The 23,948-nt window shown below is 66.3% G+C and overlaps 1 protein-coding gene across 1 annotated transcript in view; it reads right to left on the bottom strand.

The window, feature by feature from the left end:
* The window catches only part of SMOC2 (SPARC related modular calcium binding 2), a 97,803-nt gene extending 74,546 nt beyond the window's left edge, over positions 1-23,257 (bottom strand). Inside the window, exons 1-2 of the mRNA XM_036024990.1 lie at positions 22,976-23,257; positions 1,286-1,457 (exon numbers count right to left, since the gene is read on the bottom strand). Of these exons, the coding sequence (XP_035880883.1) occupies positions 1,286-1,457; positions 22,976-23,059 (256 nt within the window). The 5' untranslated portion in view covers positions 23,060-23,257. The remainder of the gene's footprint in view (positions 1-1,285; positions 1,458-22,975) is intronic.
* Positions 23,258-23,948: the final 691 nt, after the last annotated feature.

Below are 23,948 nucleotides of genomic sequence, written 5' to 3'. Positions count from 1 at the left end.
ACAGATCCCCAAACCTAACACGCAGCACTCTGCCACCCTCTCGCCCTTTCTCCCCTTCCCCTGTGATGCCCCCACAGGTGATGTCCCCACTGGGCTTCCGCACTGGGACCCTCGGGACTCCTTCAGTGGGAGCGGAGGACGGACCCCTGGCCCCAGGCACTGGCGTGGGAGCAGCAGCTCTGTCCCCAGGAGAGGAGTGGGACTCAGCTTCAGAAGCAGGATAGTCTGCCCGCAGAGCCTGCTGTCCGCCCCGGCCCCGGCCTCTCTGGGCCCAGATGTCCAGAGCCCTGAAACACTCTGACCTTGAGCAAAGCACAGGGACAGAAAGAACCTCAATAACGTGTAACCATCAGTGACGGGCAGTGCCCAGGTGCATGCTGGGAGGCAGTCTGTCCCCCACCCTCTGGTGCCCATGGAGCAGCAGCAAGCACACTCAGGGGACAGGGCTCGTCACCCGTGGGGCACGGGCAGAGGCCCCAGGATGGAAGACCTCAGCGCCGGAATGCAGAGCTTTCCCCAGGGTGTTCGAGGAGCCACGCCCCCGTCTAAGGAACCGGAAAATTCCGTCTCTGTCCACTACGGGAGTGACTCAAACCTGTCACCCAGGACACGGCATCAGGGCCGGAAGAAAGAGCAAGTTGCACGATGCTGGCCAAGCCTGAGGCCGAGACCACAGCTTCGCCCGACCTCGGGGTCTGACAGCGAGGCCGCGAGAGCCGTCTCGGAGCTCCGTGGGGTCTTTCCTCCCGGACAAGGAGGGGAGGAGGCTAGTGCCCCTCCTGAGCACGACTACCTTGCTGTCCGAAACACCCGCACGTTCTGTGGAGCCCAGCCCTTCGCCGGTGCGGGAAGCCCAGCAGCGTCCCAGGGCACGCACGCTACTCAATGCCCCCGCCCCTCCAAAACCACACGTGCAGAATTAGTCCCAAAACACCACGAAGAAGCCACGTGCTGGTGTGCACCCCCCGCGCTCACCAGCGAGACGAGAAAGAGGAGGAGAAACAGAATGAGCTTCCGTGAAAAGCACTTTAGAAGACTTGGGAAATGCCTGGCGAGCCCCGTGGACAAGTCTGTGCCCTGGCGTCGCACAACACGCCAAGGAAAGTGAGTGTGAGTCGAGTGAACAATGGCTCTGCTCTTGAGTCTCGGAAATTCTTCTCCCTTGCGGCTCCGAGAAACAGCGTGAGAGCGGTCGGTCCGTGCATGTCGCGGGGCCGTGGAGATGCGCGTGAAGCCCGTGGGCAGGCCTCGCCACGCCGTGCCCGGCGCCCGGGCGCACACTCACCTCGGCAGTTTCCCCGGTACGCGATCTCCAGCTGGGGGTCCTTGCACTTGGCGCGCTGGAACTCGCAGCGGGACAGGAAGGTCCTGCCGTCGGACGCACAGAGGGGCTTCTGGGAGGAGCCCCCGCAGTCCAGGCTGCAGTCTTTGTCTTTGTCCTGGTCCACACGCAGGAACTTGGGGAGAGGAGAGAGAAGCAGCCGGGTAAACATACAGAAACGTTTGCTGCGGAGCCACGGCAACCCCACGGAGACCGAAGGCCACCTCCTGTCAGGGGACCACGGCCAGAGACACCAGGGAAACCTCTGAAAACTCTTTTTTTTTAAAAAAAAAATACAGACACTGCCCTGGCTGGTGTAACTCAGGGGATTGGGCTCGGGCTGCAAACCAAAGTGTCGTAGGTTCGATTCCCAGTCAGGGCACTTGCCTGGGTTGCAGACCACGGCCCCCAGCAACCACACATTGATGTCTCTCTCTCTCTCTCTCTCTCTCTCTCTCTCTCTCTCTCTCCCTCCCTCCCTTCCCTCTCTAAAAATAAATAAATAAAATCTTTTTAAAAAAAGGAAAACTGTTCTTAAAAATACAGACACTTATTGGTTTGAGAGAGGCAGGGAGAGGGGGAGAGAGAGAGAGAGAAACATCGGTCAGTTGCCTCCCACAGGCGCCCTGACTGGGGATGGAACCCGCAGCCTTTTGGTGCCCATGACAACGCTGCAGCCAGCTGAGGCCCCTGCCAGGGCACACCTCTGAAAGTGCTAAGCTGTCATCTGTGTCAAAACACCTCGCTCACCGACAGCTTCTCCCGGTCGGAGTCTGGGGCCGGGCCACTGAGCACCAAAGGGCGTGGGAAGCTGCCCGTGCGTGCGGGGAGGCACTGTAAGCCGTTTCGCCGTGAAGTCTGCATAGCAGCGGTCACCTGGGAACTTGTCCACAGGGTTGCTAGCTCACTCCGCCTCACCCTGCTTTGCCCTCGTCTGGGGAGCCAGGAGTAACCACCCGGAATCGGGCAGTGAGCCCTCTAAGGGAATGGCCTGAGTCCCCAACACCCCACTCAGAACTAAGAGTGTCTCCCATCGAGCTCCAGGGTCTGCCCACAGCTCCCACTCTGCCCTTCTCAGACGATGAATGGTGCTCCCCACCCACTGGACCCCCGGCCCCAGCCCACACGCCCCCACTACAGTCCAGCCCAGCCCCCCGTCCCACCAGACAGGACAGTGACCAGGAAGGCGGGTCTCAGGAAGCCCCAGGCGGGCTCTGTGGGACAGGGTGAACGGAACACTCATGAGGCTCTGGCCGCTGGCACGTCACCAGCCCCGAGAAGGTGCTGGCTCTGATGCATGGGGCGCCCACCAGCAACCCATCACGGGAAAGTCAGAGCGGGAGAAACGAGCATCAGAGCTGAGGTCGTCACTGCGCGCTGCCGGGTGGCGGCGGGGCCCGGGGGCCTGCGTGCGCCCGAGTGGGTCCACTAGGCACGTTTCTGGGACCGACCGAGGGCAGCCCGGAGTGGCCCAGGCCTGAGCCGGAGGGACCCCCGTCTGTGTGCTCCTCAGCAGTGAGAGAAAAGGGAATTCGCAGCTTGAAAATATACCAAAGTGCCCCGCTTCCCGGCCCCCGGGGGCGCTGAGGGTCCCTGTTTAAAAGTGAGCCTAGGGGAGCAGCCGAGGTGAAGGCCTGGGGGAGGGAGGGCCCCAGGGAGGGGCACTGAGCCGGAGCCCCACCCGCAGCAGGATCCAGGCGGCCCAGACTCTCGGAACCCCCACCCCAGGGCCCCAGAGGGAGCGGAGGCCACTGCGGCCGGGCGGCTGCGGCTCCCAGCAGCAAAGCCGCCCAAGTGGGGGCTGGAGACGCCGCCCAGCGTGCTCCTCCCCAGACTCTGTGCACGAGACACGCGATCAGCACCGGGAAGCAACGGGTCCCCCTGCAGTGGGCCCCCCTCCCCCCTCCCCCAGGCACAGGGCAGAGGCCCTCCCGGCGGCTCCGGTCCACACCGCACACCCTCGTCTCTCCCTGGGTAAAACGATCTGAGCTCCTGTTGGCCGAGAGGCAAGTGAAAACAGAGCATTGCCTTTTTTGGGTCTGCAAAACTCTGCTCTTTTCCTTAAAAACGGGCAGAGCGAGCACGCAAGCACGTTGGATCGGATTCTGTCACCGAGAGTGCGCACACAGACCCTGCACCCACTTCCACCGCAGTTGGCGGCGAGGTCCCGGCTGCGGGGGCGCTGGGCAGCCAGGCAGCCCCTTGGGGTGGGGACCCTCAGTGTCTCCCCTCAGGAGGCCCGTCCACCCGCTGACCCACACCCCTGTCCTCCGCAGTCCTTACTCCTGAGCACGGGCGGGCTCGGGGGCGGTTCTCCTGGGGCAACTCTGAGAGGGACAGACAGACAGGGGCCCAGACAGAGGGGGACAGAGGGACAGAGGGACAGGGGGGGAGAGGGATAGAGAGGGGAGAGGGACAGAGGGACAGGGGGGAGAGGGACAGGGGGGGAGAGGGACAGAGGGAAAGGGGGGAGAGGGGCAGAGGGGGAGAGGGACAGAGGGACAGGGGGGAGAGGGGCAGAGGGGGAGAGGGACAGAGGGACAGGGGGGAGAGGGGCAGAGGGGGAGAGGGACAGGGGGGAGAGGGACAGAGGGACAGGGGGGAGAGGGACAGGGGGGGAGAGGGACAGAGGGAAAGGGGGGAGAGGGGCAGAGGGGGTGAGGGACAGGGGGGAGAGGAACAGGGGGGGAGAGGGACAGAGGGAGGCGGCAGCAACGCTGGGCCCGTGGGAACGGGTCACGGGACCCGGCCTCACACGGGCACCCCTGTCTCCTACTTTTGGTGAAAAGGTGGATGGAATGGCTGACTCAGTCCTGCTCGTTTTCCGGTGGGAGGGGCGGCCTGTCTGCATCTCCTGACACCCGAGAGAGGAAATGCGGACCACTCAGGGTGAGACACCCAAGTGCCACTCTCCCTGAGTGTGATGCCTGAAGAGACAGACAGCCTGTACACCTTCCGCCCCAAGAACAAAACGAGAACCCCAGCGTTCAGGCACTTGGGACTCGACCATAGCGCCCCATAATGCGGTGGTGTGGGGCCAACAATGGGGCTATTCTTCGTGGGAAACCGGAGAACACACCCGGCTCACGCTGCTCCCCTCCGTGTTTTTAACAGCCGCTAAACACCGGGGCCGACGCTGCGCAGAGGAAAGCAGCTCCTGGGTGGAGGGAGGGGCCAGGCCCTCCGCGGGGAGGCAGGGCTCCCGGGCTGAAGAATCCTCCCTTTATCGAGGCAGCCCGGCGGCGGAGAGGTTTCACACCAGTTCCGATCGAAGGCACTTTGCCAAACTCGGGGCGGAATCCGTTGGACCTTGGGCACCACTGTTAACAAAGTAACCGGCTCGGCGGGCAGCCGCCGCTCCGCTCCCGCTCCCGCCCAGCGCGGCTGTTTGCACAGGTGCGCGGAGGGGGCGGGGCGCGGGGGCGCGTCCGCGGGGGGGGGGGCGCCCCCACACTGCACCGCGAGCGGGCCAGACGCAAGTGGATCCGCACAGGATCTAGAGGTTGCTTAACGAATGCATGGGTTTCAGCCAGAAAAAGTTGGAACGAAATCAAAGCGTTTGAGAAACAGGTCAAAACGCTCCTCGAACCTGAGCACCGCGGACTTCCCCGCCGTCACGTTGATGGAAGACGTTTTTTACTGATCGTGATGGGGGCCAGCACGTGGTCCCGGGAAACGGGCAGGAGACGCCTCTGAAATGCATCGCCCCGCAGCCGCGCGGTGCGCAAAAGCCAGGCCCTCTGGTCCGAGGCCGCCGGGCAGCGGGGGCTGCTCCCCAGAGCGTCTGCTCGGTCCTCGGCGCGGCTCGCACACCAGGAGAGGGGTCAGAGGTGCTGCAGGGGCAGCGGGGGTGACCGGCAACTGGGGGCGACTGGGGGCAAGTCAGGGTAGATGGTCCTGAACCAAGCCTGTTTCAGAGTCATTTCTCCCATCTTAAAGCTCGAGCTGCAGCGCGGGCTGTGAACCAAAGTGTCGCAGGTTCGATTCCCAGTCAGGGCACATGCCTGGGTTGCAGGCCATGACCCCCCGTAACCGCACATTGATGTTTCTCTCTCTCTCTCTCCCCCTCCCTCCCTTCTCTCTCTAAAAAAATTAATTAATTTAAAAAAATCTTTAAAAACCCAAGCTGCTTCAGGCTTCAGGAGGTGTTCTCAGCTTCATTAGTTACATGGAGAACCTAGCTCGACGGTGCAAACGTGGAGATTGTTCTAGAGCTTCTTCCCTGCAGCCTCAAGGCTAGAACGAAACACGAGTTACCTCTGGGGGGTGTTTCCTCCTGGGGGGGGGGGCTGTAGCCACTCCCTCAGTTACTCACTCACCCGCTCACTCACTCATTTGTTCATTCACTCACTCATTTGTTCACTCACTCACTCACACACTCACTCATTTGTTCACTCAGTCACATACTCATTCACTCACTCATTCACTCACTCATTCACTCACCCATTCACTCAGTCACTTGCTCACTCATTTGTTCACACACTCATTCACACACTCATTTGTTCACTCACACTCATTCACACACTCACTCTTCACTCACTTGCTCACTCATTTGTTCACTCACTCACATACTCACTCGTTCACACACTCACTCATTTGCAGAAAGTAATATAAACCAATTTGCATGTGTTTAAGAAGACGCCCACTTCAGTGTTTTACTGTCTTCACCTCCAGTTTCACGCTCTGTAAGCACAAAGCCTTCTCCTTTCACAAGAACTCAGATCCAGCTTGAACTGAACTTACTGAATAACTTTGACTGCTGGCTCTCTGGCGGGTATTTTGCGGTCTCCAAGAGCGTGAGGACGCAAAGGAGGGTCTGCCCGGTGCTTGAAATCAAGAGGACGGCAAATCTGGGGCCACACGTGAGCACCACGTCACCTGGGGCCACATGTGGTCACCGCGTCATCTAGGATCACACGCAATCACCACGTCAAGAGGAGATGGCAGTGTTTTTAAGAAAGACACAGGAAGAAAATGAGGGTCAGGGTCGATGGGAGGGGGTGCCTTTCACAGGAGAAGAGGACCTGACAGTGGGGTGACAGATGTGGGACAGGGTGACACGGGGGCTGGAGCGATGTCTCCAAGTGCCACCCACAGCAGAACTGTGCATCTGTCCCGCGTGGGGGACCGAGACAGACCTCTCAGGCCTTCGATGAAGCCAGAGAAGCGCGGCGGCGACAGCCCGGCGGAGACGCCCCGGTGCCCGGCTTCCTGACACTCCCCGGGGGCAGGTGACACGGGAAGGCCCGTCCGGACCCAGGGAGCCAGGCACTGGGGACACGGCCGAGGATGTCCTTCTCCACATTGCTCATGCCGCCTCGTTGGAGGGGACACGAGACTCTTCAAAGGGGTCTGATGGACTCCTCACCGGCTTCCGGTCCGCTGACCAACGTCTCCCAGAGTTCTTGTCATTCCGTCTCAGGGTCACGTCCTGCACGGGGGTCGGGGTTCCCGGACCCACAGCTGGGGAGGGGCACGTGCTGCCCGTACTTCCTGCCCGAAAGCCTCTCCTCCCTGCAAGGGTCCTTCTGGCCCCTGTCCCGTCGTCCCTGCCTCCCTCCAGCACTGATTTCAACAGTGACCACACAGGCGTGTGCTGCTGCTTAGCACTTCCTCCAGTGAAGAGGTCTCCTGGTCTGTTCGCTGTTCCTGGCAAATGTTCACTCAGATTCAGTAGGAACGGTATTACCCTCGAGTTCTGCTTAACGAAGCATCATGCCGGCTGTTCCCTTAATGCGAGACTGTCTTCCACAATAAAAACCACGTGGTTGACACTCGGTCATGGTCCCTGTGGGTCAGAGGCAGCTTGTCCACACGGGCAGAGCCCACAAACACCATGTGAGACGGTGGGGCGCAGCCGGACGCACGCTGTTGTGAGTCAGGCCCCTCCGTCTGAGGGTGTCTCGGCGCCCCGGTCACCGACACGCTCACACGCGCCCCGACCTTGGGCAGGCCCTCCTTCCACCACAGTCGGATGCCAGCCTCTCACCCAGGCTCCCCCTGAGCACCCAGGAACAGGCCACGTGAATGTCTAACAACTTCCATGTTTTCTCAGCCTCCAGGCTTACGAGCCAGGACAGTAGGGAGCACGGGAGAACATTCCGGTGGGCGCTCAGCCAATCGCTTTAGGGCCCGTGGGTCTGCAAGGCTCACAGGGCAGAGACAAGCAAGATTCTCCGGGCAGCCCAGCGCCCCGCACAGAGGCCGGCCCACAGCTGGGGCTCAGCGTGCGTGTGCTGCCCGAGAGGAGCCGCAGCAGTGACCTGGCCGGGCGCGGCGCGGCTCTCCACCGACCGGGAGGCGAGTGTCCCGGGGAAGCGACGCGGAGCCGGCACCGCTGGGAGCGAGGCCGTGGACTTGCACAACCGTCCCCCCAGGGAGGGGCAGCAGCCAGCCACCTGCTCCCGCCCTGCACGCTCAGCGCTGGCTGCTCGCTCGCTCCCCCCGCCCCCCACCCCACGGCGCCTCGCTCCCTGCGGATCCCACCCTGTGCCCCCAGGAGGTCGTACGAAACTCTGCCCCATGGGGACATCACAATGAGCATCTGTCCCGAGAGTGAGTCCCGGACAAGATGAAGCACGCAAAGGAGAAGTGTCTGAAGGTCAAAGGGCACGCCAGCCTTGAAAGTCAGGGTCAAGCACTCTCTCAGCAGCCCATGCAGGGCGCCTACTGGAACCCCACAGCCCAGTGCTGGTGGCCTGTGGGCCACGGACCGCCGGACCACCCAGGCAGAGCCCGGCTTCCTGGGTGGGCCAGGAGCTCCGTGTGTGATACCCGGGGGCGGCGGGGAGTGCTCGGGGCCCAGGCCCTGCTCGCGCTGCCCCCAGAGGTGTGACGGGGCACAGCGGACCCTGGGCGGGGGACTGAGAGAAGCTGCCGGGACCGTGTGTGCAGTGTCGCCGCTCGCCGGCTGTGCTGTCCATGAACCCCTCGCAGCCCACACCTCCGGGGCAGCCCAACCGGACGACGGACCGTGGCCGCTGGTTCCCGGCCTCCTGGGAACCCTGGCCGCGCCCGCTGACGAAAGGGGGTTTCCAGGGGCGTTCGGCCAGTCTTCCCCTTTGAGGCTCCTGCTCATTTCCAGGCACTTAGAGCCAATTACGCTAAAATACACGGTAGAGAACGTCGGCGTGACCTGCAAAGCAGGGAAACGCTCCCCAAAGCCCAGACCCCGGAGCGCCTGTGTGGCGGCCAGACCTCAGCGGGGACTGGGGGCCCCCGGGGGCGTCACTCCCGCGGACACGGAGCTGGAGGGTCAGAGGTGGGGACCGAGAGACGCGGGTGAAAAAGCCTGGGGCCTGGGGAGTAGCCGTGTGGTCTCACACACACTTAGTCAATGTGCACTTCTAAACGTGTGAGAAAGGTGTCAGAGAACACACACATCACGTAAGAGTCCGAGTCAGGGGCCGCTGACCCCCAAACAGAGTCCGGGCAGAACCCAGCTCCAAGCCCCAGGGTTTGATTCAAGTGGGTGAACCCTCCCTGGAACCAGCCCCCCGGCCTCCTGACCTCCAGGTGGGGTCCCGACAGGACTCCCGGCCACTCCTTCCCACTCAGCCCCCCCCCCAGCCCACGGGAGCGGGCCGCCCCCGCCCCGGCAGCACCGCGGCCAGAGGGCCGTGACGCGCGCTCCCATGAGGACGGGCTCTGCCATTAGAATTCTACAGACGACGAGTGAATAGACTTGAACGCGTTCGCCGATGGTCGGCCCTGCACACTGGTCCTGCCAGCGCGCACACGTAACCAGGCACTGCGTGTTGAACTGTCAGTCCGTTCCCTGAAACCAGGGCTGTGCCGGCCCAGACCTGCCCACCACCGGGTGCTCCCGCCCCCTCCTCTGAGCTGGGACAGACGGGGGTCCCGCGTCCCCAGCGCGGTGACCCTTCCCCCGGAGCACAGCACCGCGGGGGGCACGGAGGACAGCGGGGGACAGCCGAGAAGAGCACTGAGCTGAGACTCCCCGCCTCCCCCGGTCGGCCGCACCTGCCCCCACACTGGACCCCGGGGGCCTGCGTCCCAGCACCTCGCCCCCAGTCCCACCCGCAGACACGCCTGCTCCCACACCGCCCTCCGGCCTGTCCCACGACACCCCCCCGCACGACCTGGCTCCCCAGACTGGCCGAGCACCGCGCTTCTCCGAGGCCTCGCCTAACACCCTGGTGCTGCTCACCACCGCACCCCAGCGGCCCTCTGGTCCTGCAGCCGCCACCTCCCCGCCGCGGCAGGACACTGCGGACGGTCCTTCGTCCCTCGGCCTGGCTCCCCACCGCACCGAAGGTCCACGCCAGGAGTGGCGGCTTCGGCCTCTGACCTCACGCAGCAGGTGTCCAAGCCCCCAGGTGACCGGCCCGCTTTGCTCCCCCCTCCCTTCCCTTCCGGCCCCGACATGCCCGTGCAGAGGGGACAGGAGGGCCCCTTGGGTGCCCCACGCCCTCGCCGTTCCTGTCGGGTCTCTCACAGAACAGGGAAGTGATAAAAAGGGTGACTGCTCAGACGCGTGGCAGGGAGCGGCAATGACGGGAGCCCCTCTGAGTGACTCGGCGCCGGGGACACGCCCGAAGCGTCCCTCCCCTCCCCACCGAGAAGGGGGACGGCGGAGGTCTGGGGCAGGGCACGGGCCAGGCCGGGCGGCTGCCCAGCACGGACCGCCTCCCACACAGGTCAGTGCCGTGTCCTGCAGGGCGGGGACCACAGCGGCAGGAACGCTCGGGAACGCCACCCAGAACCCCGAGGCCCGAGCGACAACCTCTTCTCGTCAGAGCACGATGGGGCTGACGCGTCCTGAAGCCGACGGGGACCGGGTGCGCCTGTGCGAGTGACACAGAACACGCAGGACGTGGTGCCGACCCTCATCCATGCGGCGTGTGGCCTCGTGGAACCCAGGCTGGGCAGCCCCGAACGTCCAGTTTGACGAAGTCTCACCGCACGGTCGCCGCAGAATGGAGGTGCCCGGACCTAGCACTGAGCCACTGTGCAGTGACGCGGGACGCCCCACAACACACACGTGTCAAGGCGTGGGGCCCCGTGTGTGGCAGCGAGTGCTGCTGAGCAAGGCTCCAGCTAACATCCACGCATGTCAACGGCACCGCGGCCACCGCCAGGGTCTCCTGGAAAGAAAGCAGCGGGAGGCCCAGCCCGGCGGTCAAGTGAGAAGCCTGCGGAGGACGGGACCTCGAGGGTCTGCCTCCAGCGAGGGGCCTGAGGGGCCGCCCGCCCCACGGGTCCCTGCGGGGGGCGCACCCCACCTGGGACACTGACAGCCACTGCCATCGTCACTCAGGGAGCCTTTGAACCCAAGGACATGCACAGAGACAGAGCACTTCACGTCTGTAACTTCAAAAGGTGATGCCCCTGTCCACTGACCCCTTCCCACCAAAATGAGAGCGAATGGAGACCCCACGGAGGTTTGGGCGTGGAGACCATGTGCCGAAATCTGGCGTGAACGTCCCTTTGAACGTGGGGCCGGCACAGGGATGCGGCAGGAGACTGGTGAGGCTGACCCCCACCCCCACTCAGTCCATGCTCCTGCTGCCAGCTCGGGCCTCCCGTGGAGGGGGGCCCCACAGAGCCCCCCGATGCCCGGGGGGTGCGAGGCAAGAGCTCTCTCTGCCTGCACCTCTCCGACCCCCACGTGGTGCCACATGAAAAAGATACAAAATCTTCAACATGACGGAGCTCTTACAGACCACATGACAAAGTCCGGACGAGGCACCCAAGAGCAGAGCACCCGTGGTGTGCGGTGCCGGCACGGGTCACGTGGCCACTCTTCAAAACGTCTGCGACATTGTCCCGTGGCCTCTAGGGTCTATTCCAGGTCCCGGATGGAGAGCCCGTCCCCTCCCCCTGGGCGCTGCCCGGAGGCTGGAGCCGAGGGGCCGGCGTCCCCTGAGGAGTCCGGTGGCCCTGTGGACGCAGCGTGCCACGCAGGCCAGCTGTCCCACGGGTGGCGTGGACGCCACAGAAACACTCCGGGGCACCGGTCCGTCAGAGCGCTCTTCGTTGTGTTTGCAACAGATCCAAAGGCGTCTTCGACGGGTCTCCCAGCGGCTCAGGGTCGCGGCGAGGGGAAGGCGGTCAGTCAAGACCACACAGGCCAACGCCCACGACCGGGAGGAGACAGGGAGGAACTCGGCAGACGTCCCTGACCGGACCCAGACCCCGGCACGCCCTGGGCTCTCCCCGGACGGCACCCAGCTCCCCAGCCCGGGCGCCCCTTCCCCCGAGGGTTCCGAGCCACTAACAGTGCTCGGAGCTCCTCCCGGGCGCGACTCACCGGAAGGGCGCCTCTCTGAGGGGTCTGGGGAAGAATGTTCCCTCCAGATGCTGCCGGCCCTTCCCGTCCAGGTCGTCCTGGGCTGCCCTTCCTGTCCCACCCAGATCCTCGTCCACGACCCCGGGGGACTCTGTGACCCGACCAGAACGAGCCTGCACAGTGCACCACAGCCACGGAGCCCGGAGGCGGGAGGTCCTCACTCACAAACCTGTGTTGGCGCTACAATGGAGCTGGAGCCGCAGGCCCAGAGGAGCGGCCGTCCCCGCGCGTCCGAGCCGCAGGCCTCTGGGTGCTAAAGCAGCACAGTGACCTCTGTACGGGCCGGAGCGACCTCATCCCCCCCCAAGGACTGTATCTGGTGACTCCTGCCAGGAACTCCCGGCCCTGCCCTGCACCCGGGTGCATCACTGGGTCCCTTTGCGTCCCGATGTCCCCGCCTGCCGAGTGGCACGGTCCGAGCCCCACTGCCAGGCGCTGAGCGGGCGGGTGGGGGGGGGGGGCGCTGCGAGGAAAGGATTCCGACGAGGGCCTGGAGCACAGCAGCTCACAGCCCGAGTTACCTCCACGTGAGTAATTACCAGCCAGTTCCATGAACTCAAACTGTCATGTCACGCTAGTCTCCAAACCACACTTAACAAATTAGCGTGCAATTATCGTGAAGTGAGACTCACTGAAGGTCCCCGGCCACACACGGAGCTGGCGTTTATACCCGCCCGGCAGTCAGGAGGTCTTCCTGGAGGAGGAGTCAGTGTTTGCAGACAGCGAGGGAAACGGGAAACCAGAAACATATGGCAGGCACGGCGGGGGCCACGCTGGTCCAGCCCGGGGCCCTCATCCCCTGCGTCCCACCAGGAGCCACACAGACCCCAGAGCCCCGGGGGGACGTCAGGGGCAGGGAAAATGGACAAGGACCACGGCCTCCCCCCACTTTGCAGCCCTGAAGACAGAGCTCAGTGGCCGCTGCAGGAGTCAGGACGGGACCAGCTGGTGCCGGAGCCTGCACCCAGCACCAGTGGCGTCCCCGCCCCAGGCGGACAGGTGGGCCCCCCTCCCTGGGGGGTGCTGGGGGGTCCTCCTGCCCATCCACCCACTCCTTTCCCACAAGCCCAGTGGGGGGTTTGCCTGCTGGGGAGCCCTGGACGCCGGTCTGCAGGCCGCCCCGCAGAGCCCGTCCTCAGCTGGCCCTGAAGTCTCTCCAGAACAGGCCCCAGCAGCAGGGTCTCTCGTGGGGCCGGGCCACGAGCCTCAGGCAGCCACAGAACAGCGACAAATTCAGAAACACGAGACAGGCGGTCCTGACAGAGGTGGACAGAGGCCAGCGAGCGAGCAACGCCTGGAAGAGCCAGAGCGTCCCCTCTGCTGGGCCCACTGTCCTGCCCGCCGGGCCCTCTGACCTCCGGCAGGATGGGGGCGCAGACAGACAGGCGGAGCTCTGGGGGCGCAGGCATGGCCCAGGCATGGCCCAGGCCTCAGGTGCCGGACCAGAGGCTCGCCCCTGCCCAGCGCCCTCGAAGGAGTTGTGGAGACCTGCCATCGCCCCCGCAGCCACACAGACGCGGTGGGAACCTGGCACCCGGCGTGGTTACAAGGGGTGATGCTCCGGGTCGCTCGGTGACCACCAGGCAGCCCAGAGGCAAGCCGGGGGACTAAGTAATGACAGCTCAGCGCACGCCACTCGAGCGCCACCTGTCACTGCTCATCAGGCACCAGCCCCAGGGCTCCCTGAGGACTCGGCGCCCCGAGATGGCCATGCAGTGCGGCCCAGCAGGCACAGGGGTGCCCCCCCACCCCAGGTGGTTCTGATGTTTGCAGGGCAGAGGGCGGCGGCACTGGCTCTGCCCTCAGGGTCTGGTTGAACACATCTCCCCGGACGTGGTGAGAGCCCGGAGACTGCCCGACGGCCCCTCCCGTGCCCGCCCACGGTGCCTCCCCGCACTGACACGGAGCAGGGACCCGTCTCCTCCCCGGTGACGAGCTGTGACAGCGTCCAGGAGTGACGGGTGTGGGGCCAGCCCCTGCATCGTCCCAGCGACTCAGCAGCACCCAGAAGTCAGCCCCCACTATCCGACACCCCTCGGCACGGCCCGGGCGGCCCCGTTATGGTCCCTCCCGCTGAACTCGGGTCCCCAGCAGAGGGGGTGGCACGGCGATCCCTCCTGGTGGGCTGGGTCCCGCAGCCTCCCTCGGCCTCCCGTGGCACCATGGTTTGGGGAGCGAGGACGCCGGGCCGGTGTCGGTTCAGAGCATCGGCACCGCTGCCTGCCCCGCAGCCGGCCCAGGCACGTCCGTCCGGGCCGCCCGCTGGGTTGGGCTCGGAGGGGGCTCTGGTTTGAAGGCACGGCCTCCCGCGGACCGGTGACCCCACGGCCTGGCCGGGACACCCGCCAGTTGGAGGGCTGCCCTCGGGAGTGACCACGAAGTCTGTCCATCTCTTCTCTCTGTCTTTCTCACCTGAGGTGCCTGAGCACCAGTGTCCCTCGGAGAGTGGGTTTAAGAGCCTGACACTAGCACTCCCGGGGGGGAGGGACGAGGGGGGACGAGGCCAGCCCCTCACTCGGTGAACCCACCGGCCTGGTGGCCCCCTGCCCCCCAACTCCCGACCCCGCTCACAGAGACCACCCGGAGGGAGGGCGGGGGGTGGAAGGTCAGTCTGTGACAAGGGTCGCATTCAGTGTGTCCATATTTTAAAGGAACTCAGGACCAGGCCCGAGGCCTACGGCCCCCGCTGGCCCTGCCCAGGGCCCAGAGCAGGTGGCACCTGCGTCCGTGTCCTGAAGCAGGGCAGTCGGAGCCCTGCAGTGCCTGTCCCCCGCACCACGGCCCCACCAGGGGCCTGTCTGCACCCCACATCACGCCTGCACCAGGAGCCTGTCTGCACCCCACATCACAGCCGAACCAGGGGCCTGTCTGCACCCCCACATCACAGCTGCACCAGGGGCCTGTCTGCACCCCACATCACGCCTGCACCAGGAACCTGTCTGCACCCCACATCACGCCTGCACCAGGGGCCTGTCTGCACCCCCGCACCACGGCCCCACCAGGGGCCTGTCTGCACCCCACATCACAGCCGAACCAGGGGCCTGTCTGCACCCCCACATCACGGCCGCACCAGGGGCCTGTCTGCACCCCACATCACAGCCGAACCAGGGGCCTGTCTGCACCCCACATCACGGCCGAACCAGGGGCCTGCTGCTCCCCTGCTCTGACACCTTGGGAGGCCCCCCTGGCTGCCAGCCCACCCCCCCCATAGCCCTTCACGCCCCCCACACCTGCCAGCGTTCTTAGGGGGCCCCCTCTGCACGGGACGCTCCCAGCCTCCCCCAAAACACAGGGGACGCTTCACGCCCCTCACGGGAAGTCCCCTCCCCCTTCGAGTGGGCGCAGACACCGGGAAAGCTGGGCACGGCTCTCCTTCGCCTGCTTCCCTGGGGGCTGCTGGCACGCCACCCCCCCCCGGAGCCCCCTCCCGTGACGCGTGAGGGACAACTCCGTGGGAAAAGCTCGCGCTTCGAGGCGCTGCCACCTCGGTCCTTTCGGGCTCGCCCGTCGTGACAAAGTCGCGTGGAGGACGCGGTCCCCCCCTGGGGGAGCGCCGGCGGGCAGCACGGAGGACGCAGGGGCTGACCGCTGACCACGTGGGGAGGGCTCTGCCCCCCGAGGACCTGCCGGGAGGCCCTCCCTCGGCCAGGCCAGAGGCACGGCAGGCCTCTCTCCGGGAGGGACAGCCCGGGGCAGAGCGCACACGGCCAGACTGGGAGCCCAGCTGTGGGGACTTGGGAGAAAAGGTGGCCCCGGTGCTTGGTTCCCGCCGGGCGTCCCTGCACCCAGAGCCGCCGAGTCTCCGGCCCGGGAAGACCAGAGAGATGCCTGGGCTCGGGCTGAGCCGGGGTCCCTTCTGTCCCCCTGGTGGCAGAAGCTCTGCTGGTGGTCTGGACCCGAAACCCCACCTCTAGGTCCCCGGCTCCCCACCAGGGGTGGGGGTGGGGGGGCGGCCTGCTCTCAGGCTCCCCCCTGTGGCCGAGGTGGAGCACGGACGGTTCTGACCGCAGCGTCTGCCCCAGAGCGTCAGATGGCCAATGGACAGTGACCGATGGATCAGGGACGGAACCCGGAACCTGTGCTTGGGGGCAGGGGGACCGAAGGCAGGAGGGGCGCCAGGAGCGCAGAAGAGGGGCCCGCGGCCCCACCCGGACAACCCCTCTGGACGAGAAGGGGCTCTGGGTCGGCGGCCCCTGCACCAGACAGACCTTCTGAGAGTGAGGGCTGACACCGTGAGCGGCTCCCTCTGGGGCCGGCGGCCACAGGGAGCGGAGCAGGCATGTCAGCTCAGGTCTGCACGTGACTCACCTTCCTGGCCCCGAGGCCCCAGCCCCAGCCCCGTGCACCCACCCACCTTGGCAGCCAGCGCTGCTCTGCAGGCCGGAGGTGCAGAGAAGATACCATCGCTGGCTCGAGGCGGAGTCTGACTCCGGTCCCAGCCGCGCTCCCCCGGCCCGAGGGCGCGAGGACAGCCGGGCTCCCCACGAGTCAGTCACCGGATTAGCGCGCCGTTTGCAGAGCGAGATTCACGGAACCTGCACTCGGAAGCCCGAGGTGGCGTTTTACTGATGGGGTTCAGCCATGGATTCTGGGGTGGGGGGAGTGTGGGGTGCAGGAGGGGGCATGGACACGGCCAAGCCCCCTGGCGACAGGGCATCGAGGCAGTGAAAGGAGGCTCCTGGGGGTCCTCTCCCGGGGGAGGCCGGCCTGTCTCGTGGGTGCACGGCGGCCACCCAGCCACAGGAAGACAGGGGATCCCCCCAAATCCGCGTGAACCACAGGCACGCTCCAGCCCAGGGCAGCAGGGCCAGGAACACACACGGAGGACCAACCTCCCCAGGCTCAGGCAGCTCCGGCACAGCCGCCGGGGGCGCTGGTGCACCAGGGGTGCCGATCAGGGGCCGGGCAGGGCTGAGCGCCAGCCACACACGGCCTCAGCCCGCAGGGGCACGCTGGGCTGCACGGCGACCCCTCTGGAGAGGTTGTGCCGGCCTGAGGGCCACGGTGCCCCCAGTGGGGGCATTTCAGCAAGGGCAGGGGGCTGCGTGGAGCGGCGGTGACGCCCCCAGAAAGCAGAACGGAGGCCCCCGGCCCAAGGGTGAGGTCCTTGGAGAAGGGCGATGCTGAGGGGCCCTGGGGCACTTCTTTCTTCGATGCAGGTGTTTGTCCTCCGTGTTACAGAGATGCAGGCAAAAAAGAGTGCAGGGAGCGGAGCGGGGTTCCCGTGCAGAGAGCTCCGTCGGAGCCTCAGGGAGCGTCGGCGATGAGAACCCGGGACGAGACGGGGGGGAGGGAAGGCCCGTCTGGGTTCCACTCTGACGGCGGGCTCCCCGCCTGGCCACGCGGAGCCAGCAGGGGTGACCACTCTCGGGGACGCTGGCACCCGGGGCCAGACTCCGCGTGGCCAGTGGAGCCGCCAGGGTTCTGCCACCACCAGAGGACACCCGGTGGAACGTGTCTGCAGGCACAGAGGCTCAGTGAGGGGACGCGCACCCCCCTCATCCCGGCCCAGAAAGGCGCCCCCAGAAGCTCAGGTCAGCAGCCGACTCGCTCGGTCACACACTTCTCCATCACGTCCGGAGCTCGGAGACACCGCGCCCCCCCCCCCCCCCCCCCCGCCGGGACGCACACGCGGCTCGCTGGTCGGGAGACCGAGGCCACCGCTGCACACAGCCCTCTCGGCCCCTCTGGATCACGGCAGGGGAGCCGGGCCAGCCTCCTCCTGACTCCGGGGAGGCAGGCACCTCATCTCCTGGGGCTGCTGGGAGCCCCGAGACAGGAGAGGGGACAGCCCCCGCCCCCAGGGTCCCCCCCAGTTCAGCTCCATGGGGTCTCCACCCATGCCCGTGGGGTGACCCGCCCCTCACAGTCGGCCTCGGACCACCGGCGACACGCCTCTTCACTCAGGGCAGGCGTGTGGCCCTGGCTCAGCACCCGTCCACGTGGGCAGGTGTGGGGCGGGCCTGCCGGGGCGGGCAGAGCCACGGGAGCCAGACGGATGTCCCAGACCCCGGGAGGGAAGCCGAGTGCCCGTGAGTGTGTTCATCGCAGACGTGGGTGTGCGTGTGTTTCTGGGCCTGGATCACGGAGCAGAACAGGTGACCAGGGAACGAAACCCCCGGCCTGGACTAGGCCGACCTGGATACAATGGCGTCTGTGGCCACCAAACGGGGAACTTGCTCTTTAAGAAGCGACTGTGGCCGACAACCCGGAGACGCCTGCCGGAGCGGAGCCCCCCAAGCAGCACACGCCCCGCACACAGATCACCCGGAGCCCCGCGTGCTCGCAGAAACCCGTCCCCCCTGGGACTCTCTGCCAGCAACCTCAGACGTGAGGTGTGGGTTCGACCCCCAGAAAACCCTGCCAGGGGCCAGGGCTCACTCACGGACGGGCGCGGCAACCCGGTGCTGCTGGGGGGAGGGTGGCAGCGGCGGCCCACCCACCACAGCGAGCCGGCCCCCGGAATGGCACTGGGCAATGGGGCGGGCGGGGGCTTTCAGGGGAGGGGACGTGAGGAAGAGGAACTACAGAACCTCCGATGACGGGGTTCCGGGCAGGACCATGCAGGTGGGACCACCACACTGGTGGTCAGTGCAGGCGGGAGGAGGAGCTTTGGGCCGAGTGTGGACGAGAAAGGGGAAAGGTGGCTAGGCCAGGTGGGGGGGGGGGGCGGCCGGGCCCATGGGAAAGGGGAGTGATGCGAAGAGGAGGCTCCGGGCAGTTCTCCTTTGCCGGAGCCGGCCTCGCTGGCTCCAGGCCTCGGGGTGTCCCACGTCCTAAAGGCCTGGGTGTCGTTACGGCCGCAGCGGTCACCCTGAGACTGGGCCCCGTGTCAAAGACCCTCATTACATTCGGCCAGAGGGTGCAGTGTGCAGGCTCCGGCTGTGACCTCTGTCCTTGAACGCTGGCAGTGCAAGTGCGAGGTGACGTCCTGCTTGGCTTCCCCCACTTGTGTGTCGCTGCCGACCTTTGCTCCCTGACCTCCAGCCGGGGCCACAGAACCACAGCAGGGTGCCTGCGGTTCTCCCTCGGACAACATTTCTTCTCAGCCCCTGTAGAGTCAATATTTCATTTTCCACATCCGTCCTTCCGTGGGCTCCAGGCACATGCTCAACGGATGGTTATCCACACGCTGAAGTCACACCCGTGTTCACGGTGAAATCTCGTCCAGCCCCCGCCGACGCCGTCGGGAAGGGGAGGATTCCATCAATGAGCCCAGGACACGGTTTTGCGTTTTCTCTCTCGTTCCACGACTCTACCGGCAGCTCCTCACTCCACGTCTGTCCGTGTGTGCGGAGCGGGGAGGGTTTTCACTCAGAAGCACGCGGAGGCTGCCCTGCCTGAGGGGTCGCACCGCAGCCCCTCCCAAGTCCCCGGGGGCTGAGAGGCTTGCCTGGACGCAGGACCCCTCAGAGCCCCGCTGCCCCTCAGCACCAGGACCTCTGCCGCAGCCAGGGGCTTGCAGCCGTCCTGCTGGGGCCGGCAGGGGCTTCGAGCCGTGTTTATGGCTTTGACTCAAGTCAAAATCCAAGTGACTCCTCCGGACGGGTGGGTGTCTGGTCGCCACGTGAACCGGCTTCCCGGTGGGGGAACCGTGGCTGCGGTTGGTTTCCCCCTCCCCGGCCACCTCGGGGCCGGCCAGGTGCTGGCAGGTGGCAGGCTGCCACCCGAGGGCGCCCAGGGCCCCCGGCGGCTGCACGGGGAGCGGGAAAGCGCGGCCACCCCGGCACCAGAGACTTGGAGTGAGCACCGCGCCAGAACCGGAGGGCGCACGGCTCGCCCCGTGGCTGCCCCGACACGGGAGCGTGCTTTCCTGCCGGCATCCCAGTGACGGCCGTGTTAGACCCTCTCCTGGACACGCCAATAAGGACACACTAAAACCGATATTTGAGCAAATTCTCCTTCTGTCTCCTTCCCTCTCTCTCGAAGCAAAGAGGCACATGCAGGGTGGAAAGCCACCATTTCGACCCTGGTCACAGTGCCCCAGCCCAGCGAGTCCTGAGTGCCCCCCCGCCCTGCCCCTGGTGCACCAGGCCCTTGTGGGAACCCGCATCCTGGAGCAAGGAGAACAGTTTCAGGCTGGGTTTGGGAGCCCCTCCATCAGCCTCCGGCCCGGGGGCTCTGTTAGGGGCTCCGGGAGTCCCGTGTCCCCCCCTCTCGAAGGCGGCTACGACGGAGCATTTCTCGTCGGCTTTTGTGAGGTACAATGAGGACACAGACCAGAGCACCCCCGGCCGAGTGTGGGCGTCACGGGGCACTTGGGGGGCAGTGAGAACAGGTATGGGGTGGGGCGGGGGTCCCCTCACGCTGCCCTCTGGAGCGGGCACCGAGGGACAGGGGCCGCTCTGGAATGAGGCCTCGGCCCCACCGCTGGCACAGGGGCTCGGGGACCACTGCCCCTCCGGACCCCGCAGGACACACATGTTGGTGCAGGCTCCCCGGCTGCCTGTCACAGTCCACACTGCTGCACAGAGGACGTGAGCCTGCCGTGTGGCCAGTAAGTCCTGCGGGCAGTCACTGCCCATCGAAGCCCCACACGGGAGTTTATTTAAAAGGCTGAGCACTCACATGAGACACGGAAGGTGTGGGGGGGGGGCCCAGCCTTGGAGGGACCCACGTCTTCACGGGTGAGAGAGACGTGGGCCCAGATGCGGGTGCAGTGGACGCTGCGCACACCCTGCCGACCGGGAAAACTCCGAGGTTTCACCGAGCCATTAGAAAGCCACCAGGAAAAACAAAATGTCTTAGGGCAGCACATGAGAAAGGTACTTGTCAAGCAAAGCAGAGTCTCTGTGTCTGGAATGCAGAGCCCAGCGACACGCTCGGGCCACGCTCGGCCCCAAGAGCGGGGACACAGGCGGAGTTCGCGAGGCCGGGCCAGCAAACCCGTCGGCCCAGGAGGCAGAGGCTCCGGCTGCTGGGCGGTGAGAAGCCGGGACGGAGCAGGAGGCAGAGAACCAACCGCCCCGGTCTCCACGGCCCGGCCAGCGTGCGCAGCTCACAGTCGGCGATGCACGCACGCACACCAAGCGCCGGGGCGTGCCCTCGGTCGCTGCAACAGGTGGAGAGAAAGGGGGCCCGTGTGCAGGCACCCCTGGCGGCACAGCCCTGCAAACCGGTAATCACGGCATTTGAAACCGTCGTGGGAGGGGCCGTGCAGCGGGTGGCCGCAGACACACTGTGAACTGGAGAACTGATATGCACCGAGCAGCCTGGAAGCACGCCTCTCGTCTGCACACGGGTTACACAGACACCACGACTCTACCCCACTTCACAGGTGCGGGGGTGGGGTGGGGGATGCAGAAGAGAAAAGTCGGGAGTGTGCCTGCGGAGCACAGCTGGCGGCCGCGCCCGTCCCCTCGGGCTGAGGCTGCCCCTCTGACCGGTGAAAGGCCACATGTGAATCCACAGCCGTTCCCCCAGAACAAAAGACACCCCCACGGGCCAGGAAGGGGTCCGGAGAGACACCAGCACCCGGGAGACCCAGCACGTGGGACACCCCCACAAGGCCCCTCGGCCACTTCCTGATGCCCCGGGCGGGGGGTGGGGTAGGAAGCCGTCTGCCAAAATGCTTTACGGCTTTCAACTCTTCTCCTGCAGGCAGAAGCAGCCCAGCACTTCATTTGCAAATGTGGCTTCGAAGCCAGAAGCTTTCTGGGCAGTGCCTAAGAGAGGCCCCTCGGGCCCCCAGGGCCTGTCGCCGTGGGCGCCCCCCGAGGGGCGGGCGTTGCCGGCACCCGCCGAGAGCCGCAGTCGCAGGCGAAGGCCCGGAGGCTCCGAGCAAACGGGGAGATCAGGAGAGGGCGGGCGGGGAGGGCAGAGGAGAGAACCTGTGGGGATTTAAATTGTTCCGACAACTAACCGCAGGGGCTCTGCTGCTCCCGGGGGTGGGGGGGGGACCACCCGGCCGGCCGGGGCTCCCCCAGCCCAGCTGGCACATGGCAGGCTGCCGCCTTGGGCACGTCCAGAAACTCGGTGGCAGCGGCGGACAACCTGCCGCCCCAGCCCCGGGGCACACTTGGGGTCGCACCCGGAGAGTCGGCCCCAGCCTCGCATGCACTGAAGGCGGGGTAGGGGGCTCTGTCTTTACGTGTGTGCATCGCCGCGTGTGCGTGTGCACAGACACGTGCACACGTGCCCGCAGGCAGTGACCCCTCGGGGAGAGGAGAGTCCGGGGGGAGAGCCGAGCGTGTGAAAACCCCCTCCCGCCCCCAGCTCGCAGACTCCAATCTGCCAGCCGCGGAGGCTGAGACAAGGCAGGGACCCACGGCCGCTGCAGAAGAATTTTAGGTATGAACCATGAACTCGCCCGCTCCGTCCCCCGCGCACGGCTCTAAAGGAGAAGAGAAGGCTCGCGGAGGGCTTCGCATGTGCCGGAAAGCCGCCCCGGACCACAGCCTCTGCTTTCCACACGGTGCTCGCCTGCGGGGCGAGCCCCTGGCCACCTGAAAGCGTCTCTCCTCGCCGGAGGTGTCCTCTCCACCTCCGTGTTTTCTCAAGCACTTGTTCAAAAACATGTGTCAGGGGAATGTCCTCGTTTCTGCAGATTGCATTAATTACGGGTTTGCACACGCCGCGAGCCCACGAGGCCCGCCGGAGCTGGGGGCTGCAGCCGGCCGGCCGGCGGCCGGTGGCTTGGCGCGGCCCCTGCACATAGCTCCGAGCCTGGCGCTGGGCGCCGCGCCGGCCAAGGCCGTCCCCCAGAAGCTGCAGCTAAGAGAGGAAAACACACAGCGGTCAACCGCCCTGACCCACGAGCTGGGGCGCGTGGCCTGCGCCCAGCCCTGGCCCTGGGAGAGGCCTGGAGGGCGCATGGCCGCTGGCCCTGGAGGCGCCTCCTCCCCCCAGTTCTGCCCGTGCACCCCACTGACAAGCGGTTTTATTTGTAACGCCGTCTCAGCTCCCTCCGCTCCCTTAGCGAGGTCCCCAGGAGACTCGGGCAAAACTCGCGGGCCACAGGGAGGGCCCTCGGCGGGCAGCCCCTACACCCAGCGAGCGCCCACGCAGGGAACCCGCGCACAGACGGGCTCCTGGCAGCCGGGTCAGCGGCGAGTGGGCGCCGACTCTCCGGTGGGTCCGCCTGCACTCTCTGTGGGGGCGTCGCCGGCGGTGTACGCGTGCAAGTAGGGGAGCACGCCCCAACCCCCGCCCACCCGCGGCGCCCGCACCCGCTGCGCCCCCCGCAGCCGGCGGCAGTCCAGCCCGGAGGCGCGCGCCGCCCGCCCACCAGAGTCCCACCTGCCTCGGCCCCGCCAGGAGGAGGCGGCGCCACCTCCTCGAGGGTCACCTGCTCGGCGCCCAGAGCCCGGGCCAAGGGGACACCGGGACCGGCCGGGACTCACCGTGAGTGCCGAGAACTTCTGCGCGGGCGCCGGCGGGAGCAGCCCCGCGAGCAGCGGCAGCCAGCAGAGCCGGGACAGCAGCATGGCGAGGGCGGGGCGCGCGCCCGGAGCGGCGACACGCAGAGCGGCTGGGAGCCGGGCAGAGGGGCTGCGCGAGGTCCTCTCCCCAGCGCTCCAGGCAGCGCGGAGTCGACCAGCTGCCCTCCCGGCACGGAGCGCTCCTCCGCGTCCGCGCGGCTTCCCTGGCTCCTGTCAAGTAACTCCAGCGCGTCTGGGAGCCTCCTCCGTCCGTCCCTCCCTCCCCTCCTCCCCTCCCCTCCGCTCCCCAGCCCCACCTCCCGCGCTCCCCGCCGCGCCCGCTAGGCTCAGATGCCCGCGCCGGCCCAGGGGCCACCCCGGCGCGGGTCTGCTGAACCAGAGCCCCCGAGGGGCCCACCAGGGCGATGCTGTGGCCTGTGGGTGCTGCGTGCGCGCCTCCTTCCTGCACGGGCATACACGCATACACACGGATGCGCACACACGTGTGCACATGCACACTCCACGCGTGCACACAGGCGTGCACGCTCCCTCTGGAAGCTCCCTGGCGCAACCACGAGATGCGCTGCGCTCCCCCCTCTTGTCCCAGGGCCCCCCCCCCCCCGGCCGTGCACCACCAACCATGGAGCCTGGAGCACCCAGCAGCCCTGGTTCACCCAGCAGCCCTGGTTCACCCAGCAGCGTGGACGGGAACTTGAGTCAGTGCCCAGCCGACCCCGGGCACCGTGGTTCTCCTCAACCTCTGGGCTCCCGTGCCGCCTCGTCCAGCCCAGAGCGTCACTCCTCAGGCCTGCTGGGTTTCCAGCAGGGGCAGCTAGCCGCACTGCGTCACCCAGAAATTGTGCCGGGACAGCCACCTGTGGCGTCTTCGCGCAGGTTCACCCACGCGGGCCGTTGTGGACCCACAGCTCAGGGTCCGAAACGCAGCAGCCGAGAC

Source organism: Phyllostomus discolor, chromosome 4 (assembly GCF_004126475.2).
Source record: "Phyllostomus discolor isolate MPI-MPIP mPhyDis1 chromosome 4, mPhyDis1.pri.v3, whole genome shotgun sequence".
NCBI lineage: Eukaryota > Metazoa > Chordata > Mammalia > Chiroptera > Phyllostomidae > Phyllostomus > Phyllostomus discolor.
This window is presented reverse-complemented; position numbering and strand designations above follow the sequence as displayed.